The sequence below is a fragment of the Merops nubicus genome, unplaced genomic scaffold (assembly GCF_000691845.1).
Source record: "Merops nubicus isolate BGI_N331 unplaced genomic scaffold, ASM69184v1 scaffold2676, whole genome shotgun sequence".
Classification (NCBI taxonomy): Eukaryota; Metazoa; Chordata; class Aves; order Coraciiformes; family Meropidae; genus Merops; species Merops nubicus.
The window spans coordinates 15,599-41,306 of record NW_008612724.1 but is presented as its reverse complement, the minus strand read 5'-3'; the positions used below and the strand labels follow the sequence as shown (position 1 = coordinate 41,306).

The 25,708-nt window shown below is 47.2% G+C and overlaps 1 protein-coding gene across 1 annotated transcript in view; it reads left to right on the top strand.

Annotated features, from left to right (window-relative positions):
* The first annotated feature begins 102 nt into the window (after positions 1-102).
* DGAT2 (diacylglycerol O-acyltransferase 2) overlaps positions 103-25,708 on the top strand; it is a 27,677-nt gene continuing 2,071 nt past the window's right edge. The window contains exons 1-6 of the mRNA XM_008941617.1: positions 103-184; positions 8,669-8,788; positions 10,439-10,546; positions 11,401-11,471; positions 19,099-19,303; positions 22,933-23,107. Of these exons, the coding sequence (XP_008939865.1) occupies positions 145-184; positions 8,669-8,788; positions 10,439-10,546; positions 11,401-11,471; positions 19,099-19,303; positions 22,933-23,107 (719 nt within the window). The 5' untranslated portion in view covers positions 103-144. The remainder of the gene's footprint in view (positions 185-8,668; positions 8,789-10,438; positions 10,547-11,400; positions 11,472-19,098; positions 19,304-22,932; positions 23,108-25,708) is intronic.

Below are 25,708 nucleotides of genomic sequence, written 5' to 3'. Positions count from 1 at the left end.
CCTCCTCCTCCTCCTCCTCCTCCCCGGGGCTATATAGGGATGCGCGGCTTGTGCTTCTCCCACTCGCCGGCTGCCCCGGGGCTGTGGAGCCAGGTGCCCTTCTCCATCTCATGGCCCTGGCCGGGACCTAAACACCCGTCCACCATGAAGACCATCATCGCTGCCTACTCCGGGGTGCTGCGAGGTACCTGGGCGATGGGGATGGGGTCTGAGGAGGGTGCTGGGAGGATGCTGCAATGAGGGAGCTGCATCCCCACCCTAGAAGGTGCTGGACGGGAAGGAAGCAGCACCGAAACGTTCAGCTTCAGTTCTTATAGTCCCCATCTTCTTCCTGCCTGCAGGAATGATTCGTTGTAAGGGGGGAAAAGCAACGTGCAATGGCGAGGAGGCTGGCAGCAGCTTGGCTTAAGCAGGAGGATTACAGCTCCCTGCACAGGTTTTGCTTTTCAGCGAGCTTGGAGGGATCGAGTCACTCTCCTGAAGCTGTTGCAAATGGCCGTGTTTTATCGAAGTGAGTTTGTACCCTGGCAATATGTAGGCGTGTGGCACTTGCTTAAAAATGAGCCTTTTTTCCCCCCTTCCTCCTTGTGATGGTGGGAAGGAAAGCGTCACAGTTTTAGCAACGCTGCCCAGCTGATAAAATTCACTGTTGCAGGCTGATTTTGTAATACTGTGTTCTCCACACCTACATCAGCAAGGGAGGGAAAAAAAGCAAGGCTGATTGTGGTTGTTTTACAATGGGGAGTTGAAGATTCTGTGTGAAAGGCAGGGTTTGTGTTAGGAAGCACAGCCAAGTTTGCTTTTACAACCCTCCATGCTGCTAAGTCACTTCCTCGGCGAGAGGAGCAGGTTGGGTGTTAGTGGCTGACACCCATCATGGGCAGAGCTGCTGCAGACGCTGAACCCTTCCTGCTGCAGGCTGAAACTTGTAGGTGAGAAAACGCTGGAGAGACAATATAGGAAATCCCAAACTGCAAGCTCCCTTGCATACCTGTAAAAGCAGCTCTATGGATCTCGCAGGAGGAAATTCATCAAGTCTAAATATTTTGCTTGATAGAGCCTTGGATGTCTCCTGCATGGGTGCTTGTCTTGAGAAGTGCAGGACTTGCAAGTAGTGGGGGCTTTGCAGGGAAATGCACTTGGACAGCAATTTACGACAATTTACCCTGTGCCCTGTGGAGGGTCCTTGGGTCAGCATTGCAAAAGACTTTCTGCCCTGAAAAAGCAAACTGATAATTCCTCCTGGGCTGGACAGAACTGTGAAATGGCTTGTTGATTAAGCAAATCATTAGCAGAGCTAAGAGGAGCTGAACCCGGTGAATTAACCCCTCAGCTCTTGTTTTCATGCTGTGTCCTGCCCAGTCCTGCATGGTGATATCTGTCAGAAAGATGTCACCATGATGATATTAGAGGTGGATCTGCAGGATCAGTTGTGAACCCACTTGGGATAAGATCTGCCTGTGTTTCCCATGATCAGATCCAGTCCTCAAAGTAACTTAGGTGCTTATACAATGAGCAGAAGACAAAGTGATGTTCGAGTTGAGAGAGGTCGTTTGAATTAACAGCGTGTGAACTGTTAAATTGTGAGTTAACTGCAAGCCAAGCACAGAGAATTAATCATTCAGGAGACTTATAAAATATGCAGGGCTGACCGAGACCTCGGTGGCCACCTTGTTGGCACTGGCATGTTATTGATGGAACTAGGACACGTGCATAATTCAGAATGGAGTGTGGTTTAGGGACAGTGATTGGCCTCATCTCTAGATAATCCTGCTTAGCAAAGGGAAGCTGTCTTAACTCTCCTCGGGTCAGTTTTCCTCTGAGGCACCTCGTGGGGGTCCTGCAGTGATATTTGTTCTTCCTTACTCATTTCTTTGTGTGCTTCTGCCTGGAGAGATGGTAGATGTTGCCTTGGTGACTGCAGCATCCATAAACGCAACCCTTTGCCAGTTCTGTCACACGCCATGGGCAACAAAATGCAGGACCAGCTTCAAAGCCTGCCTGTCCAAAGCGAAAGCCAGATGAGCTCAGACTCAGGCTGGGCTTTGGGGTTGATGATGTGGGACCCCTGAACATCTTTTCCAAGTTTCTTGCTTGTACAAAGGGCTGAGTTTTGTGGGATGAGAGTCTGAATGGCTCATAGTGTCCTTTAGTCTTCAGTCTTCTTGTTTGCCTATCATCTGGCTTTGACCCAGTGCTCATGGATTTGGCTGGAAGTCTGATCCTATTTAGAAATGAGAAAAAAAAAAAGGTGCGAGCATCTGCCTCTCTGTCCACATCTCTGTGTAGGCAGGGGAACTTGGACACCAATCCACTATTGCAAAAATCAGAGCAGACCTTGGACCAACAGCTAGGGCTGGATGATGCTTCCAGGTGCTTTGGTTGGAGAGGAGAGGCTGTCATCTCCTCATCTTGACCTGACCCATGTTGTCCATAGGCTGTCCAGGCATTCTCCTCATGTGTGGCAGAGCAGGAAGAAGGTGCTCAACTCTCCCAAGGAAGGATCTTAGTCTGGTCAGAGCATCTAAGGCTGTCCTCTGCTAAAGTAACTTTTCTAATCATAGAATTGTTTAGCTTGGAAAAGACCTTTAAGGTCATCAAGTCCAACCATCAACGCAACTCTACCAAGTCCATTGCTAAACTATGTCCCTAAGCACCACATCTACAAGACTTTTAAACACATCTGGGGATGGTGATTCCACTACTTCCCTGGGCAGCGTGTTCCAGGGCTTGACAACTCCTTCAGGAAATAATTTTTTCTTAATATCCAACCTGCACCTCCCCTGGTGCAACTTGAGGCCATTTCCTTTTGTACTGTTGCTTGTTCCTTAAGAGAAGAGATCTGCATCCATCTCTCTGCCACCTCCTTTGAGACAGTTGTTAAGAGCCAGAAGGTTTCCCCTGAGCCTCCTTTTCTCCAGCCTGAACAAACCCAGGTCCCTCAGCTGTTTCTCACAAGACTTGTGCTCTAGACCCTTCCCCAGCTTCATTGTCCCTTTTTTCTGGACACGTTCCAGCCCCTCATTTTCTTTCTTGTATTGAGGGGCCTCAAACTGAACCCAGTATTCAAGATGCACTCTGCCCAATGATAAGTACAGGGGGACAATCCCTGCCCTAGTCCTTGCTGGCCACACTAGCGCTGACCCAAGCCAGGATGCCGTTGGCTTTGTTTCATGATTCAGAAGTTTGGGCTGAGGAAGATAGTTTTTCTTAACTTTACCTTGGGGTTAGTCTTATGCAGCACCTGAGGTTTGGCAGACCCTGCTTCTGCGTGGGGGTGTGTGTGACGGGTGGGGTGTCCTGGGGGCTCCTCTTTTGGGAATGCAGCATCTCTTCTAGCTGTGCTGTGTCTCCTCTTGACAAAACTGTTCGTGAGGTTGAAGTTTGGAATTGCTTATGACTGAGCCCTTCTTTCAGAGCTCCTGCATGCCTCTCCTGGACACGCTGATGAGATGTAGTAGGATGGCTCCCTGTCTCTTGTCTAGAGCTATTAAGCCTTGTTGAGTTAAATCTACAACAGTTGGCTGGTGTAGGGCAGCTGGGTCTACCCTCATGGTTACACCACTTTAACCCACATACAGCTCTGACTGTTGAGGCCGAAGGCCAAGGTCAGTGCTGTGAGCAAAAGATGATCTAACATGAGATAAATGCCAGAACAAATTTGTTTATTTGCTACTCAGAATCTCATCTTCTTTCTGAAGGGCCTGAAATAAATGTTGTTGACCTCCAGTGGAAGGCATTCGTTACCGGAGATAAGATGGAGTTGTTGAGTAGTGTCCTGGGCTGTGAGCAAACTGCTGTACAGCTGTGAACAGGGCAGGGTAACTGTACCCCACACTGGTAATTTGTTGTCTTCTGACAAATGATTCACTCTCAGCAAAGCTGGAAGCAGAGAGAGCTTGTGCACTGGATCTGGGGCATCTGAAGAAACCAAAGACACAGAATTACTTGGGTTGCTCGAAGGGTTTGGCTGATGTCACATTTGATGTTGCAGCTTGTTGTGGGTCCTCACAAGTATCCTAGCATTGGTTTTTTTTTTCTAATCTAGCTTTGTTAAGCCTCCAAAGTCACCTTCTCTGATAAATACATAGCTCAAAATGTCCATTTGCACCTTACGCCTTGGAGGATGCAACTTGGTTTTCCTCTGCATAAGCTGCGTGAAGCAGCATAATTCTTGGCCAAGAATTAACATGCTAATTGTCTGGAAAAGGTAGTAGATGAAGCTTGGCTTTAACAAGCTTTCAGTGTATTTTTATCTGCAACATTTTTACTTCCTCTCAGCTCATTTATTTGACTGCTTCTTAATTAAGTTCTGTCAGTTGAGTTTTCTGCTGCTCAGGTGTGAAATCCTGTTTGCTTCCACTCCTGAGACATTTGGTTCTGCCTCCCTGCCTGGATAAATCCTGGTGTTTGAGGACTTTATTTGAGTAAGCTGTGCTGGAAGTGCACCAGATGCTGTCCTTAGTTGAGTCTGTGCTGCAGGCATGAGTCAGATGGTTGGTCAAACCCTTCATTGACTTCAAGATCTCCTTGGTAGCATCTCCTGCATTTGATGGTTGCTGGAACTAAATGACAGAAATGTAGTAAGCCCATCACCAGTTGGGGGACTTGGGAGGACTTCCTCAGAAAGCTGCAGATGGTTGCTATCACCAAGCAGCAGTGAGGTCTCCTGGAGAATTCACTACTCAGGCCATCTTGGCATGTTGCATCCTTGAGAGCCAAGCGGGGCTTATTGCAGGGACTACCCCATCAGTACTCCAGGGCATGAGCCACATTGTGAGTTGAGGGGCTCGGGATCTCATCTGAGACCAAGCAAGCTGTTGCTAAAGGTCTCTGTTGTGTAGACTTAAGTTGCTAAGGTTGTGACCTCAATCAGTCAGGTTGTCTGGTTCCGGAATAGATGTCCTGGAGAGCAGACCAACTGGAAAACACTCCAGGGGATGTGCTGAGTGGTGAGCACATGACAAGCAACTGTCTTCAGCAGTAGAAGGTGGAGGCCTCTGTTCCTCAAGGATTCAAAATATTTCCTTGTGGAAAAACTGATACAAATAGATCCCAAAGACTGGTGTATACAGCATACTTCACCTCAGAGTTAATGACAAGTGTGTCCAATGAGCCTTATTGGTATTAATTATTAGACTAATGTATTCCATGCAGGTTAGAGAAATCACCTTTCCTGTGCTTCATTTTCTTTTGTCTCTTTAATATGTGAACAATGTTTGGTGAGGGCCACAGGTGGGCCTTTAGAAGGAAGGGTTTTCTGTAAAGAACTGAACCCAAGTATCAAGTGTTTGGGTTATTCTGCTGTGGCTGAGTCCCCAAAATGATATTTCCGTTGACTTGTCAAAGCTCTTCTGCTTTGTGCCACCAGTAACCCACCTGGTTCTGCAGAAATCATCTCAAAAATTCCTTATGGCTACTCCATCTGAAGGAGAAAGGTGGCAAGGCTTGCATGGAGGGTTGAAGACATGATGAACAGCAAGCTCTGTCCTTAGAGCTATGCTGACTGCATCCATATCAGCACAGGTACCACCTGCATTGAGGATAAAAGTCTTCTTTTATGTCCTTAACTGGGAATTAAGTGTCAATGTTATTCAGCCCATGGTAACTACTGGCTTTTTTTGCTGTTGGGAATCTTGATCTCTGTGAAGGATGTTTTTGCTTTCAGCAAATAGCTGACCCAGGACACCACTTGTCCAAGGGCAGGTGCTCGGCTGCCTGCTCAGAGCTGTCTGCCAAATCTGCGTCTTCTCTCAGCAAGAGCTGAACGTTGCCCCAAAAAGCTTAACGTGGTTTGGGAAACAAATGGACAGTTCGACTTGTGTTACCCGGTCCTGGTCTATTTACAGGACTAAGCAATGCCTACAATTTTGTTAAGGCATCTAGAAAATGCTGAAGCACAGATCTGCATCTGGAGGGATGAACAGTTGTTCTCTTTGCGGGTAGGGGGTAGGGATTTAGCTGATCCAAGGCGGGAGTGGATTCATCAATCCAAAGATGTTTTCATAGTGTAAGTGCAGGTGCTGGAAGGATAAATTACATGAGGCTGAGCTTTTGTTATGGATCACAAATCATCTCTAAGACTTCTGGCTTATTTAGAGGATCTAGAGATACGACGCCACTACTGCTAAAAGCTTCCTTCAAAGTAGTATCTAGTAGTCCTCAGACCACATGAGCTCTGTCTATGTGCAGTTTTGTAAGCCAGGTTTTTGGGACAGCAAGCTCCTAGAGCTGCAGTAGAGGTTGCCTTGAGGCTGTAGCCCCTCATCAGGAATGACAGATTTCTCTTACCCTTGGACAGGTTTCTCTGCCTTTGTAAAAAATGGGATGGAGTTTATCATTCACCCCAAATTTGGTGATTTACTGCCAAATGTGAAGAGGTGCAGCATGAGATTACTGAGTCTTCCTACTTAACTCTGGTGGTATAAATCAGTGCGTGGTGGTGGTTTCACTCATGAACACGTTGCCCTGTCTCATCTCAAACTGGAGACATAGAACACTATAAGTGAATTCAGCAAGCCCTATGTCATCTTTTAAAGAACTGTCTTCAGCATGAGCTGCTGCTTCAGACTGCATTAGTGTTGTACATCTTGGTTTACTGGAAGTTGCAGTGACGTGGTCTATCCTTGGCCAAAGCTCGTCTGCTTGGGGCAGATAATGCACGACCCATTGCTAGGATTGTTCGTTCAATGGAGACTAAGCAGAGGCAAAGGTCTGAGCTGGGTGAGCTAGCTCTAGATTTTAGGCTCCTGCCTCTGGTGTGACGTCCTGCTGATGTCATTTATTAGCAGAAAACACTCAAGAAGACACGTCGCTGGAGCTGTAGGGACCATGTGCAGGCTTAACATTAAATGGCATTTAAAAGGAACAGCAAAGGAGCTGCAGAAGAAATACAGCAGTTCTGCACGTGCAGCTCCTGGGCAATCATCCTCTTGTCTAATACTATGAGCAAGAGCAGGAGTTAGCAAAGACTTCAGAGATGATTCACATATTTAAAGGATGTATCAGTAAAAGTTTCTTCATAGAAACTACCAAAAATTCTGTTATCTACCTGTGTCTGGCGGAGACACTATTTCCAATCACCTTAATTGGCATACGGGCGATCACCTTAATTGGACTAAGGGCATCACCGTCAGGGATAGCAAGTCGTTATCCCATGCTAGCCAGTGCTGGTCAGGCCACGCCCTGGATTCTGCAGTTTTGGTCCTCACAATACAAAAAGTGTGGACAGAATAAGGAGGGTCCAAAGAAGGGCCACTAAGATGATCCAAGAACTGGGAAGCTGTCATGTGAGGAAAAGCTGAGAGAATGGGGTTTGGACAGCCTTGGGAAATGAAGGCTCAGGGGAGACCTTACCACCATGTTCCAGTATGTAGAGGGTGGTTACAAAAGAGATGGAGACTCCCTTTTGACAAGGAGTCATATGGAAACAAGAGGTCTGATGGGGACAAGTTACTCCTGGGGAGATTCTGATGGGACACAAGGAAAACTTTCCACATGAACTGTCAGCCATTGGAATAATCTCCTCAGGGAAGTGGTGGAGTCCCCAACACTGGATGCTTTTAAGATTCCTGGACAGAGTGTGCTGGGCCATCTTATCTAGACAGTGCTTTTCCCAAGAAAGGTTGGACCAGGTGATCCTTGAGGCCCCTTCCAGCCTGGGATTCTGTGATTCTAAGTGTGAGAACTTGCTATGGTATCACCACTAGCAGTGGCATGTCTTGCCAGCAACAGCAAGGACTGAACCCATTCAATGTAATAGCTGCTTAGCAGCATCTCATGCCTTCTAGTAACAGGCTGATCCTTAAACAGAAGGAAAACTGTAAACACACCTCCTGGTTTGTTAGTAGGCCAGCAGCCTGATTTGCATTTCAGCCAGTTGTTATGGTGATTCTGAAAGAAAATAATAGAGAAGTGAAGGAAAACCCACTTGCAAGTGCTTCTTCCTGGGGGCTGTGGAACATATCAGCAAACACCGCAGTGGGTGGTTCCTCATATAGAAACGAAGTCTTTCACTTCAGATTTTACTTGGTTTTGTACCCACTTGAATAAGTTAAGCTTCTAAAGGTGGCTTTCAACTCCTTCCTCCCTCATTTGCTGCTTTAGAAACACTGTGATAGTTTTCCTTATCAGTGGAGCTGTGAAGCCCTGTGGTCATGGGTTGAGGTGTTGCCCAAGCGGCCCTTGAACTGTGCTGGGGTACAGAGCTTCCCTTGGACATGCGTGTAGCAGCTGTGCAGCTGAAGGGTGGGTGAACAACGGTTCAGGCCACAGCCTGGTGTGTCCTTGTTTGTGGTTTGGGACAGCAGATCTTTATCTTACAGTGGACTCACGGGTTTCCCCCTTAACAAACACCACTTCTAGGAATTGGCAGTGTGAAGCAGGGGTGTACGTTAGGACCACGTGTACGCGTCCTCTGCACTTTTATTGCTCCAGTGGGAACTGATATTACCCATTAATCCCCTCCAGCAATCCCAAAACAGCTGGATGTTTGCAGACGGCGACCCTTCCCCTTCCAGGATGCTTTGACTCCAATGGAAATTATTGGCCTTTGACAAGCCTTGCTCTGAAAGCAAACTGCAAAATTTAAAACCTCCTATTTGAAAGGAAAACATTGTTATCTTTGCTCAGTATGCAAATATAACTTGATTTCCTTTTTTTTCCTCAGGCACAGGATTGAGCATTCTTTCTGCTCTGCAGGATTTGTTCCGGCTATCCAAATCCAAAGTAGAGAAACAACTCCAGATCATCTCTGTGCTGCAATGGGTTCTCACTTTCCTTGTCATGGGTAAGTAACACCTTTGGGCCTGAAGCAGATCTTTTTGCATTTTTTTTTTCTTCTTCTGGAAGAATTTTAAGGCAAAGATGTTACCTTTTACATAAGCATACCTGGGGCATGCCGGGCACTCTTGCGTATAGAATCACAGAATCCTTACGGTTGGAAAAGACCTCTAAGATCAGGTCCAACCATTAACCAAACACTACCATGACCACTAAACCATGTTCCCAAGTGTCATGTCTACACATGTTTTTTGAACCCCTCCAGGACTGGGGACTCCAGCACCTCCCTGGGCAGCCTGGGTAAAGTCCTCACCACTCTGGCAGTAAAGAAATTCTGCCTCAGATCCACTCTAAACCTCTCCTGGCCATAAATGACTCTACCCGTCTCTAGAAAAATGAAGGAGCTATGGAGAGATCTATTGATGTTTAGCCTGTGTGTGTGTCTACCACACAAATAAGTCTGAGGCAATTGGGAATCTCTTACCTGACTCACTCATGGGAATGTCCATAGTGAAGAAAGTCTTAGAAGCAAGCAGTAACTGATGCAACTGACTGCAACAGGAGTGCCTTCCTCTTGGCTTGGTCTCCTTTCAAGAGCTACCAGAGACAGGCAAGAAGTATGTGTTACAGAATCATAACGTCACTTTGGTTGGAAGAGACCTTTAAAGATCATCAAATCCAACTGTTAACCCGGCACTGCCAGGTCCCCACTGGCCCATGTCCCTCAGCATCACATCTCCAGGGCTTGGAAACCACTCCAGGGATGGGGACTCCACCACTGCCCTGGGACAGGCCTTGACAACCATTTCTGGACATACATTTTTCCTGATGTCCAACCTCAACCTCCCCTAGCAGAACTTGGGGCCATTTCCTCTTGTCCTGTATCTTGGGAGAAGAGACAGACCCTCACTTGGCTTTAACCTCTTTTTAGGGAGCTGTTGATAGTGAGGTCTCCTCTGAGCCTCCTTTTCTTCAGGCTGAACAACCCCAGGTCCCTCAGCTGCTCCTCATAAGACTTGTGCTCTAGAGCCTTCACCAGTTTTGTTGCCCTTCTTTGGACATGCTCCAGTGTTAGATCAGTAAAATAGTAAAGACTATTTATCTCTGGGTACTTCTGTTGTGAGAAGCCTCAGGCTGCTCTGCTCCATGGTATTGTTGATAATTAAGCCGAAGAAAGATGCTGATGGCAGTCAAGCAAGTCTCACTGTTCCTTTCCAGTTTAGTTTGTGCTAAAATGATATCATTTGTGGGTGGGATCTCTGACACACTGGTGGGATGGCTGATGTAAAACTGGTGTAATGTGTGGAATCTGTGGAAGAAACCTTCTTGGTGCGGGCCACAAAGAAATCTTGATGCTCAGAAAGTCTTGCTCTTGCCTGGTGAAGCAGCTTCCCTACCTGGGGATATTATAGAAGATACTTGGAGAAACCATAAAGGGGAGGTTGATGTGCTTCATCAGATAGCTGCAGAAGAAGCTGTCTCAGTCCTCCATAAGGTGTTTTTAGCTAAATCCGATTTGCTTGAGGATTAATGCCCTCAGAGTGAGACTAAGGCTTCAGTACAGAAGGGTCAAAAGGCAAGGGGCTCTTTATGCAAGTGTAATGGAGACCAAAACCTGATGCAACCTTGTTTTCTTCTCTTTCTTGGACTTGTCCAGGTATCGCTTGCACTTTAATCCTCATGTACATACTGTGCACAGATTGCTGGCTGATTGCTGCTCTATATTTAGCCTGGCTGGTATTTGACTGGAATACACCAAAGAAAGGTAAATATTGCAAAACAGATCCTTGCTGTTTAAGTGTCCCTGTCCTCATATTTGGCCAAAGAAGCCCCTCCTTGTAAAGCCTGACTTTCCTTCTTAGTGAGGCTTGGCTAAATCTCTGGACAAAAGCATTACCCAGTGAAGAATACAAACATCAGCCCTTGGCACCAGCAGTGGCTGCAGCTTTTACTGGTGCTGAGGGTAATGCAAGGTAACATTCACCAATATCATGCCATCGCTGGCTTTTAGTGATGTATAGGGCTCAGGATCTGCCTGGGGGTCAGAAAGATCTACCTGAAGATTCAAGATCTTTCTGCCCTCTCCAGCTCTTGCAAGGGTCAGATTATGGCATGACCATTAAGATGTGGCTCCTCTATGGAATCAGTGTTACTGGAAATGAAGCAGAAAACTATTTGAGAAAGCACCCAGTAGAAACCATCACTACAGCAATGGCAGCAAGCTTTGATGGCAACTTCTTTCATCACCAGATTAGCACAATTGTCCATTTCTTTAAAACCACTGAAGTCATCCAGGATCTTGGCCTTTCCCAAAAGATGAATCTGATGTTAACATTGGCTGTTTCTAGCTTGAATTGGCCATTGCCCATCTACGACAGATTATCATGTCAAACCCTACCCTGAATTTGTAATAAGGCCTTAATTAGGTCAAAGTACCCTGAAGTCCTGAGCATGGATGGTTTCCCCTGGTTTTAATGAAAGATGCAGTTGTCCTATTTAGAGGAATGAAATTGTTGATATCTCTAGTGAGACAACAAACTAGCTGGACTCTCCTAGGCTTCTTGGTGGGCACCCATGGAAAGAGCTTTAAAAACATGGGTGTTTTTTTTTCCTCTTCAGGTGGAAGAAGATCGCAATGGGTGAGAAACTGGGCTATATGGAGATACTTCAGGGATTATTTTCCAATAAGAGTAAGTTAACAGCTTATCTCTGTGCATTGAGACTTGACTCTTCTAGACTGACTTGTAGTAACTCCCGTGGAGATGATGTTGTATCTACATCAGCCTATCCATAACACTGAGCAGCAGTCAGGGTGTGGCTTACTCACCATTGCCACTCTACTGCTCAGAGAGGTTGTAGTTCTAAAACCTTAAACACAACACCAGGGATGGTATCGTGGTTTGTAGAAGCTGCTGCTTCTAATGGTCTTATCATCAGGCTTCTTAAGGCAATCTGTAGCAGTAAGGATCCCTGTCCACCTCTCCACCTTCTCTTTTGTGCTGTGGTAGTCCTGTGTTGGGCCTTACCCTACCTCTGTTCCCCTCTTGTAAATCCAGCTCACTTTTGGTCCATTTTCCAGTTACACCCACTGACAGCAGTGTATTGGGTAAGAACAGCTGGGAACCCTGTGCCCCAGAAATTGTACCACTACACAGGGAGCAGTGAAACCAGCTCTGAAGTCTACGTGCTTTGGGGAAGGGGGATTTCCAGAATAGGAATAGCTCCAATTCTCTGTCTTCTAACTTGCTGACCTTCTGCTCGTATTTTCCCTGCTAGCTCAGACGTGTTGCAGACAGAGGACAGGGCTGTCAGCCTGCTCTGGGGATGCAGAATTAGCTGAAGGACTTGGAAGGGAGCAGGGGCCAAATTCAGCTGGGAGTGAACTTGATCCTCTTTGGAAGGACACACAGCTGAAAGGACTATTATGTAAGGTTGTTGGCAAGTTCTGTTCGGCCTGAGCAAAAGGGAGGGACCTCGTCACAGTGTGTTGAGCTACCCATCCCTAAGAAGTTCCTGCTTCAGAAAGCAGGAGGGCATCTAGTTCCAGCAGGAGAGTAAAGTGGCATAGACTGGGTTCCTCCTTTGTCAAGTTACTTGAACTCTCAGGGTGCCTGAACACAAGAGCAAACCTCTTGCCACACTTAACAGATAAATCTTGGCTCGTGTAGGTGTACTTGGGAAAACACACCACAACTGCACAGGCTGCAAGTGGCTGGTCAACCTAGGTCCCATGGCTAATGAAGAACAGTGTGCTCTAGTGTGCTCTAGTGTTGAAGATGGATCTCAAATATGTTGTCTTCTGGTACAAAATCCCCAGTACTGCAACAAACCTGCCTTCTTGATACTGCTGAAGGCTAAAATGGGCTGGGGATTGGACTCAGGAGGGTTACCAATAATGGCTGGTCCCCTTGTTTCACCACTCCTTAGATGGTGTATTTAGGATCACAGAATGCTTTGGGTTAGAAGGGACCTTTCAAGGTCTGCTAGCTCAGCTCCCTGGAATGCACAGGGACATATCTTCAACTTGATCAGGTTGCTCATGGGATAGCTGAATTCAGCTGTCTTCATGGTAACATGCTCTGCACCAGCCATGTAGGTCTGACCCACTGTAGATATTAGGAGTTTGCCAAACAGTTGGGCTGTTCTAGTAGGTTTAGAGATGAGATTGGATAGATAAAACCAGCAGAGAAGTCCAGTTTAGGTAAATACTCACTAGTTCACAGTCTGTTTGTGAGGACCCCCTTATAGCTGTAATTCCTTTGTCACTAAGGGGGAAGAGTTGTGCAAGGTGCCCACTGGTAAGTGGTATAAAGAGCAGAACATGAGGGCTGACAGCTGTGGGATAACTCCTGTACCTGCCATGGGGGAACAACGAGCTGGCTGCATGGCTGTTAGAAGCTGCCACTGGGATTGTGGGGCTGTGAGGTGCTAGAGCTGGTTGTCTGCAGTTATGGGGCTGATCTTACAGGATGAACCATGAATATTATCTCTTGTAAGGAGTGGTACCAACCACCAGAGTGGCTTGGGTTTCAACTTGCTAAGAGCGTGGATGAGAGCTCCTTGGGTCAGCTATCTACCTGTCTTCAGTCAAGAGGGAGACAGGTCTAGAAAGGATCACTTGTTTAAATCTTCTGTTGGCAAAATTCCCCTTGACTGGGTTCTGAACAGTCTGTGTGACACCTTAGCAGGGCAGGGTTTGTGTCTCTGGCTTGTGGTTTGTGGGGTAGTCATCTGCCACACCTCATCCTGTGCCATGAGAACTGTGGGGTCAGATCACATCAGTGACAATCTCACCAGTGGCACTTGTCATGCTAAACCCAGCTCTGGCAAGCTCTGTCCTCAGAGCTGTGCTAACTGCATCCATATCAGCACAGGTATCGCCTGCATGAGGATATTAGCTCCAATTTTACTTCTATTTCAGGAAATAAATAGGAAAAAACAAACAAACAAACAAACAAACCTGCAAAACTGCTTCCAAAACTCTAAGGCCACCTCCCCAGGAACAGAGATCCAAATCCCCATGAGTGACAGCAGCAGCACCAAAAACTTGGAATTAGAGGCCCTTAGTGTAATGACCTCAGTGGCTGCAGATCTGAAGACCAAGGTTTTCTTGTACCTGGCTGGTGCAAGCTCAATCTTGAGGGTGCAGGCTGGGTCTAACAGACTGAAATGCCACTGGTATTGACATCTGACAAAGTTGTGCGCTAGAACCTGTGGCTAGCTCGGCTGCATCCCTCCACAGCTCTACCTGGGGGCATCAGGCTTGCTTTACCAGAGGAGCTGCATGAGGAGCGTTCATATTGATGCTGATGAGGGTTGGTCTCCACCCAAGTCAGCAGTACCCTCCATCCTGAAACACCAGTAGGACTATTGTCCTTGTATCTGGACATACCAGGTCATGTTTTGTAACACCAGGTGGATTTGGGAACCAGCCTGAATCTGGCTCAGTTCCTCAGCAAGAGCAGAGGTTGTCCACATTCACTCCAGCTTTGAGCAGCTGCTCTGACAGTAATAAGCTATTTTAGGGCACTAGAAGCTTAAGTTTGTCTGCTGCTTAGTGGCTGGCCTGGCAGATAGTGCTTTAAGCTAAGCAGCACATGAAGCAGCTGAGGAAGCTTCCAGTGAGGTAAATCCTGGTGCTGAACGGGCAGGTTCGAGCTCTTGCAGGGGTGAGCATGGTGCTGTGGGCTTGGCTCGACTCAAAGCCACTGCTACAGAGGCAGGCAAGGTCCCAGCAGCCTCCTGGGAACATCTGGCTGATCTGAGGCTGTCATGTGAAGAGTGCCATGATCTAAAGGTCTCATTTAGGTAAAGAAGCAATCATTTGAGCACGTGAGCACAGCCACTGCTTATCTCCATGGGCAACAGCACTTCAGATAGCAAGGGCCGCAGACCTTTCATTCACCTCTGTCAAGCACCAAGCACTTCAGATGTGTGCTGGGAGAACTTCTAGGTCATCTTGCTGAGATGAGGGAGCCAGCAGTGGGCCAGAGCAGGGACTGTTGCAAGACACTGACTTTTTTGCAGCATTTGTCTTGCACTCTGTGGCTTGGCTGGCTTCCTGGCAAAGCTTCTCCTTCGTCGTCGTTGTAGATAATTTACAGAATGGAAATGGAGGCTTTTGCTTCCTGTGCAGGCTGTAGTGAAGTGGTAACACTGAGAGCCTGGAGCGGTCTGCAGGCCCTGGCTTGCATCGCTGGGGATGTGAGAGAATCTCTTCTGTGGTGCTGCTGGGTGCCATGCTGCTCATTGCAGTTGCTGGGTTGTTTTGCGAGCTCATGTGCTCCCTGCTGCTGCCTGGGTCCTGCAGGATGAGCTCTAACCCTCTGCTTTCTGCATGCTGCTGTGTCCCTGTCCTGCTCAGCTTGCAGGTAGGCTGAGCACCCACCTCGACCACTCGCTTTCATCCTGCTCCTTGCTGGCTCCTGGTGCTGAGCTGCAGGGTCTCTGCAGTGCCTTTTCTCCACACTTCAATATGTTCCTTACTCATCCTCTTCGTGCCAAAGGAATTAGCAATACTGTTCTTTGGGCATATCTGGCACTCCAATATAACACCAATGACCTAAATTTAAGCTAGAAAAGGGCATATTTAGGTTAGATGTTAGGAAAAAGTTCTTCAATATGAAGATGATAGACCACTGGAATAGGTCTCCAGAGAGGTGGTGGAGGCCCCATCCCTGGAGACATTCAAGATCAGGCTGGATGAAGCTCTGAGCAGCTTGATCTAGTTAGAGATGTCCCTGCTTATGGTGAGGGGGTTGGACTAGATGGCCTTTGGAGGTCCCTTCCAGCCCAGACATTCTATGATTCTATGAATATGAACACTATTTTTTTTTACCATAATTGTGCTGCTTTCTTGCTCCTGTGAGCAGGCTGACACCTGTTTAAAGAAATCTGTTATTACTGGAGCAGCTGATGGACCTTTGCTCCTGGTGGAACAGGTGTGTTCTCAGGCAGCAGCTGGGAACAGGCGTGTTAGTGCACTGGGGTGAAGGTCCATCTTCAGTTCTAGCACTGCAATCATCTGGCTTGGATGCAGCAAGGACATGCTGCCTCTGTCTCTTCAAGGGTCTGAGGGATCCGTGGGCCTGGAGAAGACCTTGAAGGCAAAAGGCAAAACCTGTTGGAGGTTCAGAACAGAGCTGCAAAAGTGTTGTGAAACAACACATACAGCGATTCCTTAGGCCAGCCTGATAAGGCATCTCAGTGGTGACTTGTGAAGGGGAAAGGTGAAAGAAAACCAGCCGTTAGTGATCAGCCTTTAAGGAAGGTTTCAAACTCACTTAGGAGTAGAAATAAGTGATTACAGCACTTCAAAATTTCCTGCTTCTAGATTTGCTTGGGGGAGACCTTTCTGCTCCCCAGAATTCCCTGGAAGAAAGTTGTAGAGCGGTGGGTCTTGGTCTCTCCTCCCAGGTAACAAGCAATAGGACAAGAGGAACTGGCCACAAGTTGCACAAGGGGAGGGTTAGGTTGGACATTAGGAATAATTTCTTGCCCAAAAGGGTTGCTGAGCCATGGAACATGCTGCCCAGGGCAGTGATGGAGTCCCCATCTCTGGAGGGGTTTCCAAGCTGTGGAGATGTGGTGCTGAGGGACATGGGTCAGTGGGGACCTGTCAGTGCTGGGGAAACAGTTGGACTTGATGATCTTTAAAGGTCTCTCCCAACCAAAACAATTCTGATCCTATAAATTTAGGGAGATGTGAAGAGACGTGTTTGTGTAAGTGCACAGACCTGTCTGATGCCTGGCAGTTTTTGGTTGCCGTGGCTGGACTTGATTGGAGAAAGCCATGTTCACCTTCTGTGAACCCACCAGTTGTGGGAGAAGCTGTGGAAGGCAGTGGCAGCCTGCATGGGACAAACTGGGGAAAAGCACATATATATGAATGCCAGGTTGACTCTTAGACCTGAAAATCCCTATTGTGAGTGTTTGCTTTCTAGATGTCCCAGCTTATTGCAGGGGGGTTGGACTAGATGACTTTTAGAGGTCTCTTCCAACCCAATACATTCTGTGATTCTATTCTATGATTCTATTTGCCCTTCTGCCTTGCCATGGGTGGGGTGTGCAGATTGGCTGGTTCCTTGCATGCCCCTCGCCTTGCTCCTGAGCTACTTATTTAAAGGGGTATAGGGTGAATATGGTGGGTATCACCAACCCTATGCCTCCATAACTGGAGGTCTTGGAAAGCAAACAGAGAGCAACACTGCAGCTTGGCTGGGGCTTGCACAAGGTATGCAGGCGATGGGCACCACAGGGAACTGGGTGTCCTTGCCCGTGGTGCAGGGCTGGAGCAGGGTGCTGCCCCAGCTGGGAGCAAGAGAACAGCATGTCTTCTGTAGGAGAGGAGATGCGTGGCTCTGCCAAGCTCAGCTCACAAATGTTTTGTTCTCCAGAGTGACATGGAAAAAACCTTCTGTTTCAGCTGACATCTCTGTAAAATGGGCTGTGTTTGGTGCAGGTGAAGGATGAGGCTTGGAGCCTGGAGACCAGCACGCTGCTCTGGCAAGAGCTTTAAGGAGGAGTGTCTGCCACTGGTCCAAACAAGCCATGTGTGTCTGTAGCCACCAGGCCTTGAGTGTCTCCTACAGCTGAGTGAGAGCTGACAGATGAAGAGGTTGCTTACATCCAAGTCACTGTTTGTTTTTTTTTTCTCTCCAGTCTTTCCTGGAAAGTGGTTTCCAGTTTATAGTCTGGGAGCCTTGTTTGTCCCAGCTGGTCATGGGATAATCCTCTCAGTGAGGGGAGTGAAAGTCCCACCCTGGGGAGTGAAAGCAAAGTCATCTATGAATTGGACAAGAAGGGCAAGGAGAGGAAGGATGACATAGGTCATAGGATTCTACAGAGCTGCTGCAACCACCAGCCTCTGCACATGCTTCCTGGAGCCCTGAGTGACCTCAAAGCTGGAGGAAAGTGTGGAGAGGGGTAGTCAACTTGCTTAACCCTCTGCTGTGTCAATCCTCTGTTGTAGCTGCTGTCTGAAATAGCAGAACTGCTGTAGTCACATTTAGAGACAGTGGTGGGAATGTGGGGATGAGGGAATCAAATTTCTGGACATGTTGCTTCAGTGTGTCACAATGTCACTTCAGCTCCCTGTAGCATGACAAAACAACATGAACTTGCTTGCTTACTGCCAAAACACTTCTTGGCCAAGGCAGTGGGATAGGTGACGTCTTGGAAACCTGAACTTTTTCCTACAGGAGCTGACACAGAGTGACCTTCGCAGGCACTGTTTGAAGGGTGCAGCTGTTTAGCACCTCATGCTGGAGGTGCAACTCAGGCTTGTAGGGCCTGCCCCTGTCTGAGAGCTGCTGGGGTGTTGCAGTCAGTAAAAACCAGCACCACTGTGGCCTGAAAAAGAATTCAATATGATCCCTGTGCCATGGGGTGATGTAGCAGCCATGTTGCATGCTGGCTCAGACAGCTTGTGTACTGCCAGGGGAAGATGCTCTGATGCATGTCCAGGATGCTGCTGCTACTTAGAACATCAAAAAAAGTCCTCTGGCAGCAGTGGCACCAGGGCATGGGTTGTGCTGTGCATGGCTAAGAGCACTTTGGAGTGTCCCTGCCGTGCAAACTGATGAGTAAGTGGTTAGGAATATTGCCCAATCCCAAACCAAACTGATCGCTGCTCTTGGAGTATGTCCTGCAGAAATGGAAGTGCTGCTCTGAATGGCTTGAGATGTCTTGTTGGCTCTTTGTGTATGCCAGAGCAAAATCTCTTGAAAGGAGGGATAGTTTCCAGTGGTAAGCCACCCTGGACTACATTTTCCCTCTTGGAGGGCGGCCAGCAGGGATGTTAACTTGTTGGGTCTTTTTTCAGGTATTAGGCAAACTTGCTCCTCTTAGGAGGCACTGATTTTTATGTTGGTTTGGGGTGGTTGTGTTTTTTTTCCCCTCTCGTACTGGGATGTGAGCCACTAATGTGCTAAGAGAGAGCTTGGAAGGAGGTGTAGCTGTGGCTACAGGGCCATGAAGAAATTGGTTGGTTTGGGCAAGAGGCTTGCCAGAATACTTTTGGGAGGAGCAGAGAAACAAAGGGCACAGGCTATTGCAGCCCAGCCCCTACTCCTGCTTGGCTGGCAGTTGTCTTGTGTCTGAGACCAGCCTCTTTATTCTGCTCCCTCTGCTTGCGGAACTGAAGCCTAAGTGGCTGTTCTTACCACAGCCTCTGAAATTCATACCCCAGCTCTTAGGCTGTTCTCCCTGAAAGGAAGAGACAAAAGCTGAGAATTTTGATTTTTTTTTTGTTCTCAATTTTTGTCTTGTTACCTGAAAATACCTGTCTTCATGTGAGCTCATTCTCTTCTTTCCTAGCTGGTTAAAACCCACAATCTGCTGACCACCAGGAATTACATTTTTGGCTATCATCCACATGGCATCATGGGCTTGGGTGCTTTTTGCAACTTCAGCACAGAGGCCACAGGTGTCAGCCAGAAATTCCCTGGGATCCGACCGTACCTCGCTACCCTGGCTGGGAACTTCAGGATGCCCATTTTGAGGGACTACTTAATGTCTGGTGGTAAGTGCAAGAGCACTTTGTTCCTCCTACTCATGCCCTTGCCTCTGAGCTGTCTTTCCCTCTGTCATGTGAAAAGCTGTGGCAGAAGCTCACGTAACTACTTCCCTCTGGCAGCGTCACACAAACCTCACTTTCGTATCGTTGTCACAAGGAAGTTGTGAATAAATGTCACTAGCTTGGGCTGTGAGGACTTCTGCTCCTCTGCATTGATCCTTAACTCAAGGATACTCTTGTCCAAAGGCATAATAAAGATATCTGGAATCTTCAGGAGACCCCCCTGCAGTGCTGAGGCAGCTCTGGAGTCCTCAGCACAGCAGAGACAGGGACCTGCTGGAGCAGGGCCAGAGGAGCCCCAGCAATGAGCCGAGGGGGGAACCCCTCTGCTGGGAGCCCAGCAGGAGAGAGTTGGGCTTGGGCAGCCTGCAGAGGAGAAGGCTCCAGCTGGGGAGACCTTCTGGGGCCCTGCCAGGACTTCCAGGGGCCTGTCAGAAAGCTGGGGAGGGACTCTTTCACAGGCCCTGTTGGGACAGGACAAGGGGGATGGTTTTAAACTAAAGGAAGGGAGATTTTGATTAGATACAAGAAATGTTTTCCATTGAGGGTGGTGAGCCTCTGGAATAGGTTGCCCCGAGAGGTGGTCTCTGCCCCATCCCTGGAACCATTCCAGATGGGGGATCTGAGCAACCTGTTCTAGTTGCAGATGTCTCTGCTCACTGCAGGAGGATTGGACTTGATCTTGAAAAGTCCCTTCTAACCCAAACCATTCTATGATCTGTAGCTATGGGTGTGGAAGATGAAGACACGCAAGCAAGTTGTCCTAGTTATCACTAGGAGGTACTGGTAGATGAGGTCTCACTGACGAAAATCTAAATTATTTATTAGCCTTTCAAATGTGAATACCATAGCTAGCTCTGCTCCTGGACTCATTACATGAGCTGTCACACATCTAAGTCTTATGGTGGTGATAGATGCCCTCTTCACCCAACCACATCTATAGGTTACTGCCAGGAATAAAGAGCCTGGGCTATTAGAATCATAGAATCACCATGTTTGGAAAGGACCTCAAGCATCATCAAGTCCAACCTTCCAACTTCCAACTTGTACAGTTTCAGCTGTTCAGAAAAGCCCCTTCCCTGAGAAGATGGGTCACAGGGTACAGGCAGTGGTCTTACATTTGCTGAATGACGTTAATGGGTCTGTTCTAGTGGAGTCCAGTGTTTTAATGTTGGAGGGCTTGTCAGTTATGACTGAGCAGAGAAAGCAGAGTTGACAGCCTCAAGAAACAGTGTCCTTTCATGGCTGGAGCTTCCTGTTCAGAGTGATCGATTAGGTAGAGAGGAGGAAGTGTCCCCTCCTCCCTCTTTTTAGCAGGAAGGTGTGAGTAGACAGTAGTGACAGGGTTGGCTTGGTTATGTCTGAGCATTATAGTTAAATCAAGGGAAAATTCTGTTTCCTCTGTACTTAGGATTTGGGCAAGACTAGAGCTGTGATCTCTTGGGCAGAGTTCACTTTCTGAAAGCCATCGTTTGCCTCCACTTTCCTAGGCTGGACCTTATGGGTGTCACTACAAAGCCTTTACCATCACTTGGGAAGTGCTAATAGTTCCCTCAATCCTTCGTTTGAACTGCTTCAAGTGAAATCCTAACAAGTGTTACTGCACTAATATACATACTGAGCTGTTTTACAGCCAACTGTTGCACACTACAGTGATTTATAGCTACCTACTAGAGATTACAGCTACAGCAGGGATCCTCTAAGGTGTGAGAAGACGTCCAGAAAATCCTATATACTGTGTAAATGTGGTGAAGAGCACAATTCAGCAATTGCCACTCGGCTGCATGTCCTTGCATTTTCTGAAGGAAGGATTTCAACGCCCAGTGCTGTGAGCAGGCGTAATCTCCTTCCAAGAAGTGTGAAATGGCTGAGCGGAAATCTCTGCTGTCCTGTTAGCCAGGGCTGTGTCGTCAGAGAGGGCCTTGGTGTGGAGAACAGAAGTGCAAAGGATTCTGTCCATCCTAAGGAGCAGCAAGTATAGGCTGAGCCTTTCAAAGGAGACATGGTCAGGGAGAAATGTAGCTGTGCTGGAAGAAATGATTTTTTTCATCTTCAAATCCAGCTGATCTGTATCAAATGAGGGCTGCTCCCCTGGAGCTGGAATTAGGTGGTGACCTTGGTGCCCAGATCCATGTGAAGGCTTGCAGACTTGCCGGGTGTAATTCCATGGAAGCCAGTCACCATTCAGTTCTTGGTTCAAGTGATGACTATGATGAGATGTGCAGAATCAGTTTCTAAATTTAAATTGTCTAATATTGTCCTTCCAAGTGCAATGACCTTAAGTGCTCCACACAGCTTGGACATGTGTGGATGGGAATGTAAATGATGGCATCTGACTTCTCCTTGGCTTAACCTGGCCAAAAATGTGAGGCATGAGCAAGCTCTGACAATAAATGTAAGATAAAAACACGAGTTTCAGGAATCAAACTTCTTAGCATTTTTAGAGCAATAGAGTAGAAGTTCAAAGTACTCTTTTTCATTGGGCTGAATGATAAGATCCCTTGAATGGGGACTTGTGCTTTAGGGCAGGGATTGCTTTGTAAAACTGAAGTGCTGTCAAAAGTTGGTAGTACAGAGCTGTCCCCTCCAGTATGGGACAGAGGAAAAGACCTTCCCAAGAACTTGTCTCACCGTATGGACTTATCTGAGAGCTCTGTCCCATATATCTCTTCCTTCCCAGGAGACCGAAGGATTGTGCTTTTGCCATCTTATTTCAGAAAAATATTTTAAAAATTATTTCCTAATACATTTTTTTCAGGCTTGTCCATCTATTCTTTATGTATCACTGAAACTTCCTCCCAAATGACAAGCTGTACCACTAAATTCAGACTCTCATCTATCAAAATAACCCAACTGCTTTGCTTCCAGGGAGACCTTATTGTGCCCTTTCAGTACTTAAAGGGAGCACATAAGAAAGATAGCAGACATCTTTTTGGCAGGACCCTGTTGCAACGGAAAAAAGGGTGATGGTTTCAAATAAAGAAAGGGGAGATTTAGAGCAAAGAAAGAAATTTACAGTGAGAGTGGTGAGCCCCTGGCCCAGGTTGTCCCGAGAGGTGGTCACTGCCCCATCCCTGGAACCATTCCAGGGGAGGTTGGCCGGGGCTCTGAGCAACCTGCTCTAGTTGCAGATGTCCCTGCTCCCTGCAGGGGGTTGGACTGGATGACCTTGAAAAGTCCCTTCAACCCAAACTGTTCTGTGATTCTTCCCTCCTAAGGATAAATCAACTTCTCCCTCAACATTTCCTTGAAGGGAGGATGTCTTAATTGCCCTTGGCATCACTAAGCTCAGAAGAAAATCCTAGCTGAAGTCTTCTGTGTACAGGACAACTTTTTGGGAGCTAGTTTCAGTGGAATTTGTCTATGACCAATTCTAGCGCTTTCCAGGTCAGTTAACTGCTTGTTTAGTTGAGGAACAGGTTGCCTGATAATTCACCCAGCCCTCTACGACCCCAGGGAAGTTGGACAACTCTGCTTGCAATCAAGGCACAAACTTTGCTATGAGTATGGCTGGTGTCTTCAGGCTCACCTTAATCTTGCAGCTTGACCTTCATGCCTGTCTCTTGGATATGCAGGTATATGTCCTGTGAACCGTGACAGCATAGACTACATCTTGTCCAAGAACGGCAGCGGCAATGCCATCGTCATCGTGGTTGGAGGGGCAGCAGAGTCCCTGAACTGCACCCCAGGGAAGAACTCAGTGACTCTGAAAAACCGGAAAGGATTTGTGAAGCTGGCTCTCCGGCATGGGTAAGAGGCAACTCCAACACTAGAGCAGGACTACCAGAATGTGAGTGCTAGGATAAGGTCCACCTCATCGTTGTGATCTCCAAGCATCCCATGTGCCTGATATGGGATGTCCATTAAAAATCAGAACTGAGAATAGATGGAATCATGTTCAGCACCTGATAAAAATCAGAGCTGAGACTAGGTGGAAGCATGTTCAGTGCCTGACTGGGCAGTGTTTCATGGCCCCATTGCCAGTTCGATCCTCTTGCAGAAAAGGGGTTCCCAGTTCCCCTTCTCTCTTGTTGGAATGCAGCCAGTGGGACTTGTGGGGGAGGCCCACAGGAGAGAATGGAGGTTCTGTCAGATAAGGCTCTGTCAGATCTACAGTTGAATCCTACTGGTGGTCAACACCCTCTGGGAAAGAACTTAACCAAGAAAGCAGCCAGCAGGTCATGCAGGGAGGTGTTTTGCCAGTTACATGGCCCAGCAGAAAGGATATAGCAGAAAACGTCAGCAGAAAACATGATTTACTATCCAATTCCAGTGAATACAGAAAAAATTTGATATAGTTAACAGCAGGGGGAACAAATGGAACAATAGAACTACTCATCGTAGATAATGCAACAGAGGAACGAGTAAACCAAGACAGGGATCCAGTAAACTCCCACAAATTCAGGAGGTCAACAGCTCAGGGGAGTGGGCAAGTGGTCTGCCATAATGGTTGGAACACCTCTGCTAACTAAGACCTGTGCTAGTATGGAGATAGTGCCTGGGAAGTCTGATGCATCCACTCAGAACTGGACAGGTTAGATGTTTTGGTATAAGCAGTGGCTCATGGCAGGTGCCTCGATGCTTCCACTGACATGAAGGTAACTGCTCAAGGTGTGCACAGGTAGATGACCTGTTGCCAGGTGGTCGAACTACAAGAAGCAGTAGCAAGGCTACACAGCTATAGAGGAGATGAGATGGATATAGACAGATGGTTGCAAAATCATAATCCTTTAACCAGCACCACTGACAGTGACACACCTTGGGCCCTGCTTACCCATAAAAGCAAGACCAAACATCATCCCTCAACCTCTAATATCAGTACCAACAGATAAGAAGCTTTAAGATTTCTAGACACTTGTGAACATATACAACATAGTGAAGCTCCACCAGAAAAGCACAGTTATCATAAAAAGAAATGATGGGTGCTCATAGTGGGATACTCTGTCAAAGGGCACTGAAACACCCATCTGCTGACCTGATGAATTGAAGTCTGCTGCCTTCCAGGCACAAAAATCCATGAAGCTGATGGAAGGGTTCCACAACTTATGAAGACCACTGACGACTGCTTGTCGTTACTCTTCCATGTGGGTATGAATGACACTGAGAGCAGGAACCTGAGTAAAATAAAGCTCTGGGTGCAGAAGTTAAAAACATTTGGGCCCAAGTTATCTCTCCTTCTATCTTACCAGTTACAGGAAACAGGACAGTGAAGTATAGAAGAATAATGAACATTAACTTCTGACCACGTAATTGGTGCCATTGCAAAGATTTTGGCTTCTATGACAACGGGATGTTCTATGATGACTATAAAATACTTGGATGGGATGGAATACGCTTGTCTCAAAGAGGCTAGTCTGACCAACTTAGTCAGGAGGGTTTTAATCTGAATTTCACAGGAGGTGGGGTCCAACATGGTAATGTATTCAGAGAATCATAGAATCACTATGGTTGGAAAGGACCTCTAGGATCATCAAGTCCAACCTCCACCCCAACATCTCCCTAACCACTAGGCCATAGCCTCAAGTGCTATATCCACTCATTTTTTGAACCCCTCCAGGGATGATGACTCCACCACCTCCCTGGGCAGTGTCTCAACACTCTCTCAGTGAAGAAATTCTCCCTAATATCCAATCAAAACTTCCCCTGGTGTAACTTGAGGCCATTTCCTCTCATCCTAATGGACAAATAAACCAGACCAACCACAACGGTAACAGATGCTGCTCAACTAAGTCTCTGAAGCGTCTGTGTACCAACACAAAAAGCATGGGGAATAAACAGGATGAACTAGAAATCCGGACATGGTTGCAGGGCCATGATCTCATGGCAATCATGGAGACATGGTGGGATAGCTCATGTGCATAGAATGTGGTAATGGACAGCTATGTAGTTTTTAGGAAGGGGATGGACTGTCAAGGCGAGGTGGTGGAGTTGCTCTTTTTGTGAGTAAGCAACTAGAATGTGTTGAGCTTACCCCAGGGGGGAGCCAATGAAAATGTTGAAAGCTTATGGATAGGAGTTAAAGGACATGCAAACACAGGAGATACTATTGTGGGTGTCTGCTATAGACCACCAAACCAAGAAGTTGTCAACAAGGCCTTCTACAGGCAGCTGGAAGTAGCCTCAAGATCACGTGCCCTAGTGCTCATGGGTGACTTCAATCACCCTGATATTAGTTGTAAAGATGATACAGCCGGGCATAACTGGTCTGAAAGGTTCCTGCAGTGCATTGGTGACAACTTTCTGCTGCAGGTGGTTGAATAAGGAGAGGTGTGATGCTGGACCTTGTGTTAACCAAGAAGGTTTGGTTGCAGAAGTTAAGACTGGGGGCAGTCTTGGCTGGAGTGACCATGA